This window comes from Biomphalaria glabrata, chromosome 5 (genome assembly GCF_947242115.1).
Source record: "Biomphalaria glabrata chromosome 5, xgBioGlab47.1, whole genome shotgun sequence".
Classification (NCBI taxonomy): domain Eukaryota; kingdom Metazoa; phylum Mollusca; class Gastropoda; family Planorbidae; genus Biomphalaria; species Biomphalaria glabrata.
The window spans coordinates 54066837-54081916 of record NC_074715.1 but is presented as its reverse complement, the minus strand read 5'-3'; the positions used below and the strand labels follow the sequence as shown (position 1 = coordinate 54081916).

At 39.4% G+C, this 15080-nt stretch overlaps 1 protein-coding gene across 4 annotated transcripts in view; it reads left to right on the top strand.

The window, feature by feature from the left end:
- LOC106053118 (uncharacterized) overlaps window positions 1–15080 on the top strand; it is a 48590-nt gene that overhangs the window by 13735 nt on the left and 19775 nt on the right. For all 4 annotated transcript variants that reach the window (XM_056031130.1, XM_056031129.1, XM_056031127.1 and 1 more), the window contains 4 exons: window positions 1543–1688; window positions 2393–2442; window positions 6805–6922; window positions 9990–10160. In XM_056031130.1, the coding sequence (XP_055887105.1) occupies window positions 1543–1688; window positions 2393–2442; window positions 6805–6922; window positions 9990–10160 (485 nt within the window). The remainder of the gene's footprint in view (window positions 1–1542; window positions 1689–2392; window positions 2443–6804; window positions 6923–9989; window positions 10161–15080) is intronic.

Genomic DNA, 15080 nt, shown 5'->3' with positions numbered 1-15080 from the left:
ACTCGACCAGGACCGACTTCATGGCTGACTAACAGTCAACACAACTAATAGGACTAATTGATGATTTTTCAAAAGGTTTAGATAATAGTGAACAAATAGATGCTATCTTACTAGATTTTTCTAAGGCTTTTGACAAAGTTCACCACCATAGTTTGCTTAAAAAATTGAAATATTTCGGCATTAATGGTCCACTGCATCAGTGGATTAAAGACTTTCTGATAGGGAGAGAACAAACTGTAATAATAAATGGCTCTAAATCAACACCGATAACAGTAAACTCAGGTGTACCTCAAGGAACAGTCTTGGGTCCACTACTATTTTTAATTTACATAAATGATTTACCAAATTGCATTACTTCAGGAACAAAAGTCAGATTATTTGCAGACGATTGCATAATATATAGAACAATAAAAACAACACAAGACACAGATATTTTACAAAGAGAATTAGATGAATTACAGAAATGGGAATCAAATTGGAGCATGTCTTTCCACCCAGAAAAATGTCAGTTGTTAAGAGTAACAAAAAAACTAAAACAAATTAATTCCACTTATCTTATTCATGGCAAACCAGTAACACAGACTAAAAACGCAAAATACCTAGGTGTTATAATAAATGAAAAACTGTCATGGAATCCACATATTGATGAAACTACAAAAAAATCAAACAAAGCATTAGGATTTATTAAAAGAAATTTCTATAAATCAAATAAGAACATAAAACTAAAATGTTATTTAACCTTGGTTAGGCCAATAATAGAATATGCATCCTCTGTTTGGGACCCCTCAACTCAAGAAAACATTAAGAAACTAGAACAGACACAAAATAGAGCAGTGCGATTCATAACAAACGAATATTCACATTTGACTAGAGTAACACCTTTAGTAAAATCACTAAATTTAGAAAGCCTTCAGGACAGAAGGCTCAAAAGTAAAGTAGCAATAATACATAAAACACTGAACCATAATCTTCAAATACAAAAACAAAATTTAATAAAATACTCTGAAAGACACAAAGATAAAGGCACATTCCTCGTCCCATATGCTAGGACAAATTTGTACAAATACTCCTTCTTCCCTAGTGCTATTAGAGCATGGAATGGTTTGCCTGAGCTAGCCAGGAAAACCAGTGACTTGGCAGAATTTAAGTCATTGGTTAATATGCATGACTAAATGCATGACGCGTAGGACGTAATCATCTTCTTTTTTGAAGTAACGTCTGTATTATATAAGATAAGAAAGAGTCCCGGTCTCAACGCTCTCCGGTCTTGAACTGCCGCTTTCCGACACACTGTGTCACTCGTACACGCAGGCTTTCGATCACAAGACCGTAACATTGGTCATATTTGCGTGTAATCGTGTAATCGTAGTACTGTCCCTTGTCCATGGCCCCGCTGACCTGAGTGATTCACGTGTGTGTCAGCTGAGCCTATAGTTAACCCTTTTGCGCCGCTCATAGGGTCGTAACAATATGTTTGACTTATTGTTATTTTTTTTGCCGAATAGCTACTAAACATTAAAAGAGTAACTGATTTTTCCCCAGACGGTCGCTTCGTCAAGTTTTATTGACAAGAACGCCAGAGGCGATGAGTTGAATGGGAACACAGCATCAATAAGTTTACAAGACTTTATCTCAGGTGCTGGGCAAGGCGTCGTCGGCATCTATGATCACGTGATCCTGTTCACTGGGTAAGTACTTCCCTACAAGGATTAGTAATCCCCCCCCCACACACACACCAAAAAAAAAAGGAAAAAGCCGCTATTAGTCTTTTTTTTTTCTCTTTATGCCCTATGATCATATCACTTTCTGGACCAGTAGGGAAATGGAGGGGGTAGGGAGACGACCTAATTCTCTATACAAAGTATAAAGGGGAATAGTTCAAATTACACTACCACATCTGTCAAGTACAATTTCTTTCCCTTGTTTGATACCAAACAAAATCATTGATTAATTACCAATAGTCAATTAATTAGTTGGACTTTTTTCAAAATTAATTTTCCTTGTTGTTAATAGCTAGATGATCAAAGACTCAACAAACACTTTAAGTGATCAACTAAAACGAAGGGTACTTTAATAGTTAACAAGTTTTATTCCTGGCTGCCTCCATATTGCATGGCATCATAACAAACTGTAAAAACTCAAGGGAGACTACTCCAACAAATAAGCATCATTTTAAGCATTAGACTTAATGTTCTTAGCCAACTTAACTAACAGTTGTCAGGGACAAGAAATAATTGTGCAAAATTTCGTCTTAATCTGAGATTGGGTGCAGGAGTGTACACATTTTTTATCAGACAAAATGAGCTGACGTAAGCTTTGTAAAAATAGAGTCATTTTGATTCAGTTCAGTACATTCAACATTAATATCGCATCCATTTTTTTCGCATTCCAGTTATAACCTATCTAGAGTGGACAGTAACAAGAATAAAAAAGATATCTTAGGTAAGTGCAATTTTTGTTATATACTATGACGATACCTTGAAGGCATGTATGTGTTACGTGTTTCGGATGTTCCTTCAGAGTTGAAGATAATCTATTTCAGGGGTTCTCAACCTGTGGGTCGCGACCCCCTTTGGGGGTCGATTGACGATTTGCCAAGGGGTCGCCAAAGACCATCGAAAATATGGATTGTTATTGTCTACTCTTCTATTGCTGTGTGTGAGTAAGGGGGGAGGGGCCCCGGAGGGGTCGCGGCAAAGTGAGGAATCGTAAAAAGGAGTCGCCGAGCTTAAAAGGTTGAGAACCGCTGAATCTATTTCCTAGTCCAAAGCTCCTGAAGGACGATGGGGATGGCAGTGGGCAGGGTATGAACCCGGGACCATCGAGACAACTGAACGACAGTCCGGCGAGCATACCGCACGAACAAGCAGCCATGTAGTAGAAAACTAGGGCGTAACGCTGTCGTCATCTCTTATGGACTCCTTTAGTCGCGAAGCGACTATGGTTCATCTCATGGAAATGAGATGAATGCCTGGGCATTAGCTGTGATCGGAACGATGTCGCCCACACATAAGTTCCCCCCCCCCTCTCCACGCAGCTGATGTATCCAAAGGAACGGCAGAGACGATACAGTTTGGGGTCAGCAGCGTCGCAGGTTCTGCCAGAGTGTAGAACTGGGTGCTGCAAACTGCCTTAGGGTCACTAGCTCTTGATTTTCCCTCAGGGTTGACTCCCAAAGCCTTTCCCATGATTGGGTATAGCTGCAAGGCAACATAGGTTTGAATTCAGAGTTTTCCTTTTCCTAGGTGGGTAGCCAGCCATGGCTAACGAGCCATCCCTGGTTAAGGCGCCAGTTACTCGCCTTTGCCCCTTCTCCTGTTAGTGAAAACAGTACCGCTGGACTCAATATTTGAGCCACACGTAAAGGCCAGGAGTTGGACTAGTTGTCAGAGGCTATTTGAAGTGCATGCCATTTGGAAGCATTTTATAGGTAGTGGAGTGCTTACATCCATTACCACTTCGGCAATGACAACCTGGCGGAACCGCTGTGGTCATATTTTGCAAGTATTTCCTTTTCCTTCCTAATAGTCCTCACTGTCTTCGTCTCTTTGTTTTGACTGATGACTTCATTTGAACGTGATTCAAGATTAACTGTGAAATAACAAATCGAACAAGTCAAATTAAAGTGTGTTTTTTTTAATTAATTCTTCACTAATTAAGCCGTTGATGGTCTATAATTTATCCTTCAATCTATTTCCTGTAATGATTTATTATTGGACCGAGTCTTTCTTCTAGGTTTAAGCTTTACACAACCAAATTCTTCTATTCACAGTTCATCTCATGATTTCTAGTTTAAGCTTGTGTGCAAGATGCTTCATTGACGTATATTTTGTTTTGTTTCGTGTCCTCTGCAGTGTTAACTTTTTTAAAAGCTCGTCAGACATCTTGAGTTATTAATATCCGGCATCCAGGGCCGGCCTTAGATTGATCGAGGCCGTAGGCGAAGTGAATTTTGTGGCCCCATATAATATAGTAGTGTTAACTTTTTTAAAAGCTCGTCAGACATCTTGAGTTATTAATATCCGGCATCCAGGGCCGGCCTTAGATTGATCGAGATCATAGGCGAAGTGAATTTTGTGGCCCCATATAATATAGTAGTGTTAACTTTTTTAAAAGCTCGTCAGACATCTTGAGTTATTAATATCCGGCATCCAGGGCCGGCTTAGATTGATCGAGGCCCTAGGCGAGGTGAATTTTGTGGCCCCATATAATATAGTAGTGTTAACTTTTTTAAAAGCTCGTCAGACATCTTGAGTTATTAATATCCGGCATCCAGGGCCGGCCTTAGATTGATCGAGGCCCTAGGCGAGGTGAATTTTGTGGCCCCAAATAATATAGTAGTGTTAACTTTTTTAAAAGCTCGTCAGACATCTTGAGTTATTAATATCCGGCATCCAGGGCCGGCTTAGATTGATCGAGGCCCTAGGCGAGGTGAATTTTGTGGCCCCATATAATATAGTAGTGTTAACTTTTTTAAAAGCTCGTCAGACATCTTGAGTTATTAATATCCGGCATCCAGGGCCGGCCTTAGATTGATCGAGGCCCTAGGCGAGGTGAATTTTGTGGCCCCAAATAATATATAATAATAAAAAAAATAAACAGCGAAAAATAATAAAGCATTGTCTTAGATGCTGAAGATTAAGTATGGTACTGTGAATGCTATGTCTCACTAGATTACGAAATTCATTTTTAAGCCTTAATAGTTTGTTACATCTAGTGCCGACAAAGCCTTTTGTTTGTTGAGTTTCTTAGGATATATAGATCTAGTTGATAGATTTAGGAAATTTAATTAGTAGTAACCATTTTCCCGTGTAAAAAAATCTGTTCAATTTATTAAGTCGAACGTGAGTATTGAGTGATTTAAGTCAAACGTGAGTATTGAGTGATCTAAAGCAAAAATGAGTATTGAGTGATCTAAAGCAAACATGAGTATTGAGTGATCTAAGTCAAACATGATTATTGAGTGATCTAAGTCAAACATGAGTATTGAGTGATCTAAGTCAAACATGATTATTGAGTGATCTAAGTCAAACATGAGTATTGAGTGATCTAAGTCAAACATGAGTATTAAGTGATCTAAGTCAAACATGAGTATTGAGTGATCTAAGTCGAACGTAAGTATTGAGTGATCTAAGTCAAACATGAGTACTGACTGATCTAAGTCGAACGTGAGTATTGAGTGATCTAAGTCAAACATGAGTATTGAGTGATCTAAGTCAAACATGAGTATTAAGTGATCTAAGTCAAACATGAGTATTGAGTGATCTAAGTCAAACGTGAGTATTGAGTGATCTAAGTCAAACATGAGTATTGAGTGATCTAAGTCAAACATGAGTATTGAGTGATCTAAGTCAAACGTGAGTATGCCTATGAAGTGATCTAAGTCGAACGTAAGTATTGAGTGATCTAAGTCAAACATGAGTATTGAGTGATCTAAGTCAAACATGAGTATTGAGTGATCTAAGTCAAACATGAGTATTGAGTGATCTAAGTCAAACATGAGTATTGAGTGATCTAAGTCAAACATGAGTATTGAGTGATCTAAGTCAAACATGAGTATTGAGTGATCTAAGTCAAACATGAGTATTGAGTGATCTAAGTCAAACATGAGTATTGAGTGATCTAAACCAAACATGAGTATTGAGTGATCTAAGTCAAACATGAGTATTGAGTGATCTAAGTCAAACATAAGTATTGAGTGATCTAAGTCAAACATGAGTATTGAGTGATCTAAACCAAACATGAGTATTGAGTGATCTAAGTCAAACATGAGTATTGAGTGATCTAAGTCAAACATGAGTATTGAGTGATCTAAGTCAAACATGAGTATTGAGTGATCTAAGTCAAACATGAGTATTGAGTGATCTAAGTCAAACATGAGTATTGAGTGATCTAAACCAAACATGAGTATTGAGTGATCTAAGTCAAACATGAGTATTGAGTGATCTAAGTCAAACATGAGTAATGAGTGATCTAATTCAAACATGAGTATTGAGTGATCTAAGTCAAACATGAGTATTGAGTGATCTAAGTCAAACATGAGTATTGAGTGATCTAAGTCAAACATGAGTATTGAGTGATCTAAGTCAAACATGAGTATTGAGTGATCTAAGTCAAACATGAGTATTGAGTGATCTAAGTCAAACATGAGTATTGAGTGATCTAAGTCAAACATGAGTATTGAGTGATCTAAGTCAAACATGAGTATTGAGTGATCTAAGTCAAACATGAGTATTGAGTGATCTAAGTCAAACATGATTATTGAGTGATCTAAGACGAACGTGAGTATTGAATGAGCTAAGTCGGAATAAAACGGTGTCTATTTCCTTTTTGTCTTCTGTTCCTGTAGTCGGCAAAGACTTTATTGGGGGGTTAAAACTTTAAATGTGTATCCAGCGATCTTTGTCACGTCTTACCACATGTGTCTTGCAGAGGCCATCTTCTGCCAACTTTTTTCCTCCATGCCAGTTAGGGCGAAATGGCACCTAATTCGACTTTAATATTTTTATAATTATTCATTAGTATTATACTAATATTATTATTTCAAATAGGTAAAATAACACTCGTGATATCACTATTTACTTATCCACTTAGCATAAGCAATGACGCGTTTACAAATATGAAAGATCATATCCCAACTTATCGGCAGAACCCTAACCCTAACAAAATTAACATAAACCAGTGATTCCCAAATTGGTCTGTATAGACCCCCCCCCCCAAGGGGGTCTACGAGACAAAAAAGTTTGGGAATCACTGACCTAAACCTATGTTCTAGCCTAATAACCGAAGCGTATTTTCTCTTAGGGTTTACTAATACGGGACAAATGTGTCGAACAGACGGAAGGAGCTCTTCTGTAATAGAAGATCGCCAAGGCTACTCTACCTCTACTATAGATGCGGTAGCACATGAACTGGCACATAGGTAAACCTTTGCTAAAAGAACAGTATTTGTTTTGTTAGGCATTCATTATTCTACGTTTTTTTAATTATATAAATTGTACAAGCATTCAACACTTATAAAGTCCTCTGATTTGGTCCCAGGGTTTTTATTGTTTATTTTGACTCCAATTCCCCCCCCCCTTTTTTTCCAACCTCCTCTAAAACAACCGACCCCTCCCCCCCCCCCAACCAACACCCACATACACCCAATCCTAAAACTCTCCTATATAGAATTCTGGAGAATTCTCATCTTTTTTTTTTCACTCCCACGTGAAACGGCCCGCAATGCGACGCTTCTCGTTCATACAATGAGTTCAAGCATCCGTTACGTTGATTTGGTAGGGCCGACTATTCTGCCCTCCCTCTTTGAATGCCCCTTCCCTAATCCACCTTAGGCAGACCCTACTTCCACTGCAGCCCAACATAACCAACACCCTGTACGGCAGTGCTGAACAACTGAAGAAAAAACAGCACACTATATTTCCTTGGCACAGTCTGCAAAAGAGCTCACAGCTCAGCAGCAATAAAGCTGACTAGAAGAAGTCTAGCAGATGTGCCCTGGACTGTCATCTTGATGGTCCCGGTTTCCAAGTCTGCTCTCCGTCCCTCTAGAAGTTTGGGCAAAGATGACATGATGTTCAGTTCTGAAGGATCATCCCAAATATGTAAAATAATGTAAGGTCATATCTTAGTAATTTATTATTTTGTTTGATTTCGAGTTTGGTAAATAACTTCTAGATTTTTTTGCTTGTTAGTTTTAGATCTATTATACTTGTTCCTCTAGATCTAGATCTAGATCTAATCCTAATCAAGTAGACGTTCCTTTGAACAGAAGACAGCCGTATAAGCTGGAGAGAAGAGGACGTGCTAACTTTGTATTATGTCAGCTTTCAAAAACATATTGGGTCGAAATTGCGAATAAAGAGTTGTAGGCCTCTCTATGGTAAATTTAACCGCTGTGGTTTCGATCGGGAAAGGTGCTTAGTTGTCCTAGGCACAAGGAAAATAATAAGTGGCTACATTTGATTTTACATCCATGGCAAGTGGGAGAATCAGTGATAAGCGAGTAAATCAGTGAATCAATCAATCAAGTCCTATGTCCTATATAGCGATTTCTAAAATTTATACTTGCTCCGAAGCGACAGTCATTAAACAGGATACTGTTGAATAGTATTTACGAAAACAGAAGGAATCAACATTAAGGCTCTGTACCACGTCATTGGCTAAAAGTTATTCTAAGTGTACAAGCTTGTACTTCGATTTCCCAGATGCATGAAAAGAACAAGCTCTCGTTACAACAGAAGAAAGCCGAGTTAACAGTTGGATTCTTATCTTATATAATACAGACGTTACTTCAAAAAAGAAGATGATTACGTCCTACGCGTCATGCATTCAGTCATGCCAATTAACCAATGACTTAAATTCTGCCAAGTCACTGGTTTTCCTGGCTAGCTCAGGCAACCCATTCCATGCTCTAATAGCACTAATTCTGATGGATAGTCATAGCTGTGATAAGGGTGTCATGAAAATGGAGGTCCTCAACGTCTTACCTTCATTGATATTCGCAATTCGTACTAACTTTTAAAGTATAGCAAAGCAACGTTACTAAAGGTTTTCTTACGTCACGGAAAAACCTATAAATAGATATCTTCTTGGTGTATCCGGTGTGCGAAATAAAGGAAGTGTTGATGACTTCCGCTTACTTTTTTTAAAACATATGATCATTTTTATTGCACTGTTTAGCTCATATTTTCCAAGCTCTTCCGTCTGCAGTGCAAATGAATTTCATATGGAAGAAACATTAGAGTTTCACTCTCTGACTTACAACTTTCTTATAAAAGTAAAATCCCCCCCTTTCAGACCTTGTGATCTATAGGGCAGATGATGCTAAGGTCATCTGTTTCTTTGGCCAACGGTTAAGCACAACAATCAAATATCTTTCCTTTTCCCCAACTTAAGAACTTAAGTCGGGTACCCATTAAATTTGATTGGACTCCAGTCTTCACCGAGATTCGAACCCAGGTCCCCAGGTTCGAAAGTCAAGCGCTTAACCACTCAGCCGCCGTGGCTTACTTATTTATACTTATAAACAAAGAGGCAAATAGCGGAATAAAAGGGAATTTGTTACAAAGCTTAACTGATATGCATCGCGATAGTATTAAAAGTATAGTTTTATTTAGATGGATACGTCAGCTCTGCGGAAAGGGGAGGGACTGCTGTGTGGAGAGGGGGGAACTGCTGTGTGGATGACATCGTTCCGACAATATTTAATGACCAGGCATCCATTATCATTTTTATGAGATGACATATAGTCGCAATTCACCTGTCCTTGACATTGTTTAGTTTATCGTGACATTCTTCAACAAAGAATCTTTCTCTTATTTTAATTCGCCATCCTGAGCAGTATTAGATTCGAGTGAAAGCCTCCTGTAGGTTCATTGGCATAGCTAGAAATTAGGCCCGGGGAGCTTGACCTCTTTGGAGGCCCACAGCATATTGCGTAATATTTATTATTTAATGTAAATAACAATTTCGAACACTCATTAGGGAGCCCGCCTCAAGTGGGGGCCCGAGGGATTTTCAAATTCTCCCCCTCACACCCCCCACTCTATCTACGCCCCCCTGTGTAGGTTGTGGCGGGATAGGAGACTTTTGTAATGCACGGTGAAGAGAGTATACAACAAGGCAGCCAACTGAGTAAGGAGGAGACGGACTTTCTTAAACAGCCATACCCTGAGATTTAACCCTTTCTTTCCGAAATTATTTTAGATGTTCCAAAAGGGAATTATTCATTGTACTCATTTGTATTTCACTATGCTGTTTTTTGATTAAACTTCAATAACTATTTTGTTTGTAATCTCAAAAAAATGTTATATTTGGTATAGAATGAAAGAGGATTGCATGTTTTTTTTACTCAATAAAAATTAATATTCATAAAACTAAAAAATTAATTTAATGTAATGAGGTCAAATCGACGTTGGCATTTTCAACTCTCCCATATAGTATTCTGGCGAATACCCCTAAGATGTGAAAAAAATTACATTTTGCAGCCTGTCAGCCAAGCACGATGGAGAAAAAAATGCCTGCAAAACTTCAGATAGATACATCATGGGTTCTACTCATGCGGTAAAAAAGCCTGGGACGGAGTTTAATCCATGGCGGTTCTCATCTTGCAGCGTCACTTACTTTACCCGCTTTTTGAGGAAAGCGTTGAAAACCAGGTGGGTTACTGCATCGTTCTGGAAGCATTTTTATTTTATTGTTGTTCCAACTAAAAGTCTGTTTGTGGGTATTAAATTTATGGTGATTTAGGTGGTGCCCAGGACAGATAGACGGCAAAAGAAAATTCTAAATAGACTACCGGCAGAAAATAGTTATGTCTGCGCAGGGTGTGGCTGCGTATCCAGCCGAAATACTGCATTCCTCATTAATCTTCGGACTCCATGACACATCTTATCATTATTAGATTGTGTTTGAGTTTTGAGTCTGTCTTTACAATTCTATAAGCTGAAAAAACGGAAATTTTAAAGTAGTATTAGGCATCTGTAGACTACGGCTGCGTCGAAATTGTTACAGCTGTTAAGCACTTAGTTTAGTTTAGAGGCGTAGCACTTAGTTTAGAGGCGTAGCACTTAGTTTAGTTGAGAGGCGTAGCACTTAGTTTAGTTGAGAGGCGTAGCACTTAGTTTAGTTGAGAGGCGTAGCACTTAGTTTAGTTGAGAGGCGTAGCACTTAGTTTAGTTGAGAGGCGTAGCACTTAGTTTAGTTGAGAGGCGTAGCACTTAGTTTAGTTGAGAGGCGTAGCACTTAGTTTAGTTGAGAGGCGTAGTACTTAGTTTAGTTTAGAGGCGTAGCACTTAGTTTAGTTTAGAGGCGTAGCACTTAGTTTAGTTGAGAGGCGTAGCACTTAGTTTAGTTGAGAGGCGTAGCACTTAGTTTAGTTAAGAGGCGTAGCACTTAGTTTAGAGGCGTAGCACTTAGTTTAGTTGAGAGGCGTAGCACTTAGTTTAGTTGAGAGGCGTAACACTTACTTTAGAGGCGTAGCACTTAGTTTAGTTTAGAGGCGTAACACTTACTTTAGAGGCGTAGCACTTAGTTTAGTTGAGAGGCGTAGCACTTAGTTTAGTTGAGAGGCGTAACACTTACTTTAGAGGCGTAGCACTTAGTTTAGTTGAGAGGCGTAGCACTTAGTTTAGTTGAGAGGCGTAGCACTTAGTTTACTTGAGAGGCGTAGCACTTAGTTTAGTTGAGAGGCGTAGCACTTAGTTTAGTTTAGAGGCGTAGCACTTAGTTTAGTTGAGAGGCGTAGCACTTAGTTTAGTTGAGAGGCGTAGCACTTAGTTTAGTTGAGAGGCGTAGCACTTAGTTTAGTTTAGAGGCGTAGCACTTAGTTTACTTGAGAGGCGTAGCACTTAGTTTAGTTTAGAGGCGTAGCACTTAGTTTAGTTGAGAGGCGTAGCACTTAGTTTAGTTTAGAGGCGTAGCACTTAGTTTAGTTTAGAGGCGTAGCACTTAGTTTAGTTTAGAGGCGTAGCACTTAGTTTAGTTTAGAGGCGTAGCACTTAGTTTAGTTTAGAGGCGTAGCACTTAGTTTACTTGAGAGGCGTAGCACTTAGTTTAGTTTAGAGGCGTAGCACTTAGTTTACTTGAGAGGCGTAGCACTTAGTTTAGTTGAGAGGCGTAGCACTTAGTTTAGTTTAGAGGCGTAGCACTTAGTTTAGTTTAGAGGCGTAGCACTTAGTTTAGTTTAGAGGCGTAGCACTTAGTTTAGTTTAGAGACGTAGCACTTAGTTTAGTTTAGAGGCGTAGCACTTAGTTTAGTTTAGAGGCGTAGCACTTAGTTTAGTTTAGAGGCGTAGCACTTAGTTTAGTTTAGAGGCGCAGCACTTAGTTTAGTTTAGAGGCGTAGCACTTAGTTTAGTTTAGAGGCGTAGCACTTAGTTTAGTTTAGAGGCGTAGCACTTAGTTTAGTTTAGAGGCGTAGCACTTAGTTTAGTTTAGAGGCGTAGCACTTAGTTTAGTTTAGAGGCGTAGCACTTAGTTTACTTGAGAGGCGTAGCACTTAGTTTAGTTTAGAGGCGTAGCACTTAGTTTACTTGAGAGGCGTAGCACTTAGTTTAGTTGAGAGGCGTAGCACTTAGTTTAGTTTAGAGGCGTAGCACTTAGTTTAGTTTAGAGACGTAGCACTTAGTTTAGTTTAGAGGCGTAGCACTTAGTTTAGTTTAGAGACGTAGCACTTAGTTTAGTTTAGAGGCGTAGCACTTAGTTTAGTTTAGAGGCGTAGCACTTAGTTTAGTTTAGAGGCGTAGCACTTAGTTTAGTTTAGAGGCGTAGCACTTAGTTTAGTTTAGAGGCGTAGCACTTAGTTTAGTTGAGAGGCGTAGCACTTAGTTTAGTTGAGAGGCGTAGCACTTAGTTTAGTTTAGAGACGTAGCACTTAGTTTAGTTTAGAGACGTAGCACTTAGTTTAGTTTAGAGGCGCAGCACTTAGTTTAGTTTAGAGGCGTAGCACTTAGTTTAGTTTAGAGGCGTAGCACTTAGTTTAGTTTAGAGGCGTAGCACTTAGTTTAGTTTAGAGGCGTAGCACTTAGTTTAGTTTAGAGACGTAGCACTTAGTTTAGTTTAGAGGCGCAGCACTTAGTTTAGTTTAGAGGCGTAGCACTTAGTTTAGTTTAGAGGCGTAGCACTTAGTTTAGTTTAGAGGCGTAGCACTTAGTTTAGTTTAGAGACGTAGCACTTAGTTTAGTTTAGAGGCGCAGCACTTAGTTTAGTTTAGAGGCGTAGCACTTAGTTTAGTTTAGAGGCGCAGCACTTAGTTTAGTTTAGAGGCGTAGCACTTAGTTTAGTTTAGAGGCATAGCACTTAGTTTAGTTTAGAGGCGTAGCACTTAGTTTAGTTTAGAGGCGTAGCACTTACTTTAGTTTAGAGGCGCAGCACTTACTTTAGTTTAGAGGCGTAGCACTTAGTTTAGTTTAGAGGCGTAGCACTTAGTTTAGTTTAGAGGCGCAGCACTTACTTTAGTTTAGAGGCGCAGCACTTAGTTTAGTTTAGAGGCGCAGCACTTAATTTAGTTTAGAGGCGTAGCACTTAGTTTAGTTTAGAGGCGCAGCACCTAGTTTAGTTGAGAGGCGTAGCACTTAGTTTAGTTGAGAGGCGTAGCACTTAGTTTAGTTGAGAGGCGTAGCACTTAGTTTAGTTTAGAGACGTAGCACTTAGTTTAGTTTAGAGGCGTAGCACTTAGTTTAGTTGAGAGGCGTAGCACTTAGTTTAGTTGAGAGGCGTAGCACTTAGTTTAGTTTAGAGGCGCAGCACCTAGTTTAGTTGAGAGGCGTAGCACTTAGTTTAGTTGAGAGGCGTAGCACTTAGTTTAGTTGAGAGGCGCAGCACTTAGTTTAGTTTAGAGGCGTAGCACTTAGTTTAGTTTAGAGGCGTAGCACTTAGTTTAGTTTAGAGGCGCAGCACTTAGTTTAGTTGAGAGGCGTAGCACTTAGTTTAGTTTAGAGGCGTAGCACTTAGTTGAGAGGCGTAGCACTTAGTTGAGAGGCGTAGCACTTAGTTTAGTTTAGAGGCGTAGCACTTAGTTTAGTTGAGAGGCGCAGCACTTAGTTTAGTTTAGAGGCGTAGCACTTAGTTTAGTTTAGAGGCGTAGCACTTAGTTTAGTTGAGAGGCGTAGCACTTAGTTTAGTTGAGAGGCGCAGCACTTAGTTTAGTTTAGAGGCGTAGCACTTAGTTTAGTTTAGAGGCGTAGCACTTAGTTTAGTTGAGAGGCGTAGCACTTAGTTTAGTTTAGAGGCGCAGCACTTAGTTTAGTTTAGAGGCGTAGCACTTAGTTTAGTTTAGAGGCGTAGCACTTAGTTTAGTTTAGAGGCGTAGCACTTAGTTTAGTTTAGAGGCGCAGCACTTAGTTTAGTTTAGAGGCGTAGCACTTAGTTTAGTTTAGAGGCGTAGCACTTAGTTTAGTTTAGAGGCGTAGCACTTAGTTTAGTTTAGAGGCGCAGCACTTAGTTTAGTTTAGAGGCGCAGCACTTAGTTTAGTTTAGAGGCGTAGCACTTAGTTTAGTTTAGAGGCGTAGCACTTAGTTTAGTTTAGAGGCGTAGCACTTAGTTGAGAGGCGTAGCACTTAGTTTAGTGTAGAGGCGTAGCACTTAGTTTAGTTTAGAGGCGTAGCACTTAGTTTAGTTTAGAGGCGTAGCACTTAGTTGAGAGTCGTAGCACTTAGTTTAGTTTAGAGGCGTAGCACTTAGTTTAGTTTAGAGGCGTAGCACTTAGTTTAGTTTAGAGGCGCAGCACTTAGTTTAGTTTAGAGGCGTAGCACTTAGTTTAGTTTAGAGGCGTAGCACTTAGTTTAGTTTAGAGGCGTAGCACTTAGTTTAGTTTAGAGGCGCAGCACTTAGTTTAGTTTAGAGGCGCAGCACTTAGTTTAGTTTAGAGGCGTAGCACTTAGTTTAGAGGCGTAGCACTTAGTTTAGTTTAGAGGCGTAGCACTTAGTTGAGAGGCGTAGCACTTAGTTTAGTTTAGAGGCGTAGCACTTAGTTTAGTTTAGAGGCGTAGCACTTAGTTTAGTTTAGAGGCGTAGCACTTAGTTGAGAGGCGTAGCACTTAGTTTAGTTTAGAGGCGCAGCACTTAGTTTAGTTTAGAGGCGTAGCACTTAGTTTAGTTTAGAGGCGTAGCACTTAGTTTAGTTTAGAGGCGTAGCACTTAGTTTAGTTTAGAGGCGCAGCACTTAGTTTAGTTTAGAGGCGTAGCACTTAGTTTAGTTTAGAGGCGTAGCACTTAGTTTAGTTTAGAGGCGCAGCACTTAGTTTAGTTTAGAGGCGTAGCACTTAGTTTAGTTTAGAGGCGTAGCACTTAGTTTAGTTTAGAGGCGCAGCACTTAGTTTAGTTTAGAGGCGTAGCACTTAGTTTAGTTGAGAGGCGCAGCACTTAGTTTAGTTTAGAGGCGTAGCACTTAGTTTAGTTTAGAGGCGTAGCACTTAGTTTAGTTTAGAGGCGTAGCACTTAGTTTAGTTTAGAGGCGTAGCACTTAGTTGAGAGGCGTAGCACTTAGTTTAGTTTAGAGGCGTAGCACTTAGTTTAGTTTAGAGACGTAGCACTTAGTTTAGTTTAGAGGCGTAGCACTTAGTTTAGTTGAGAGGCG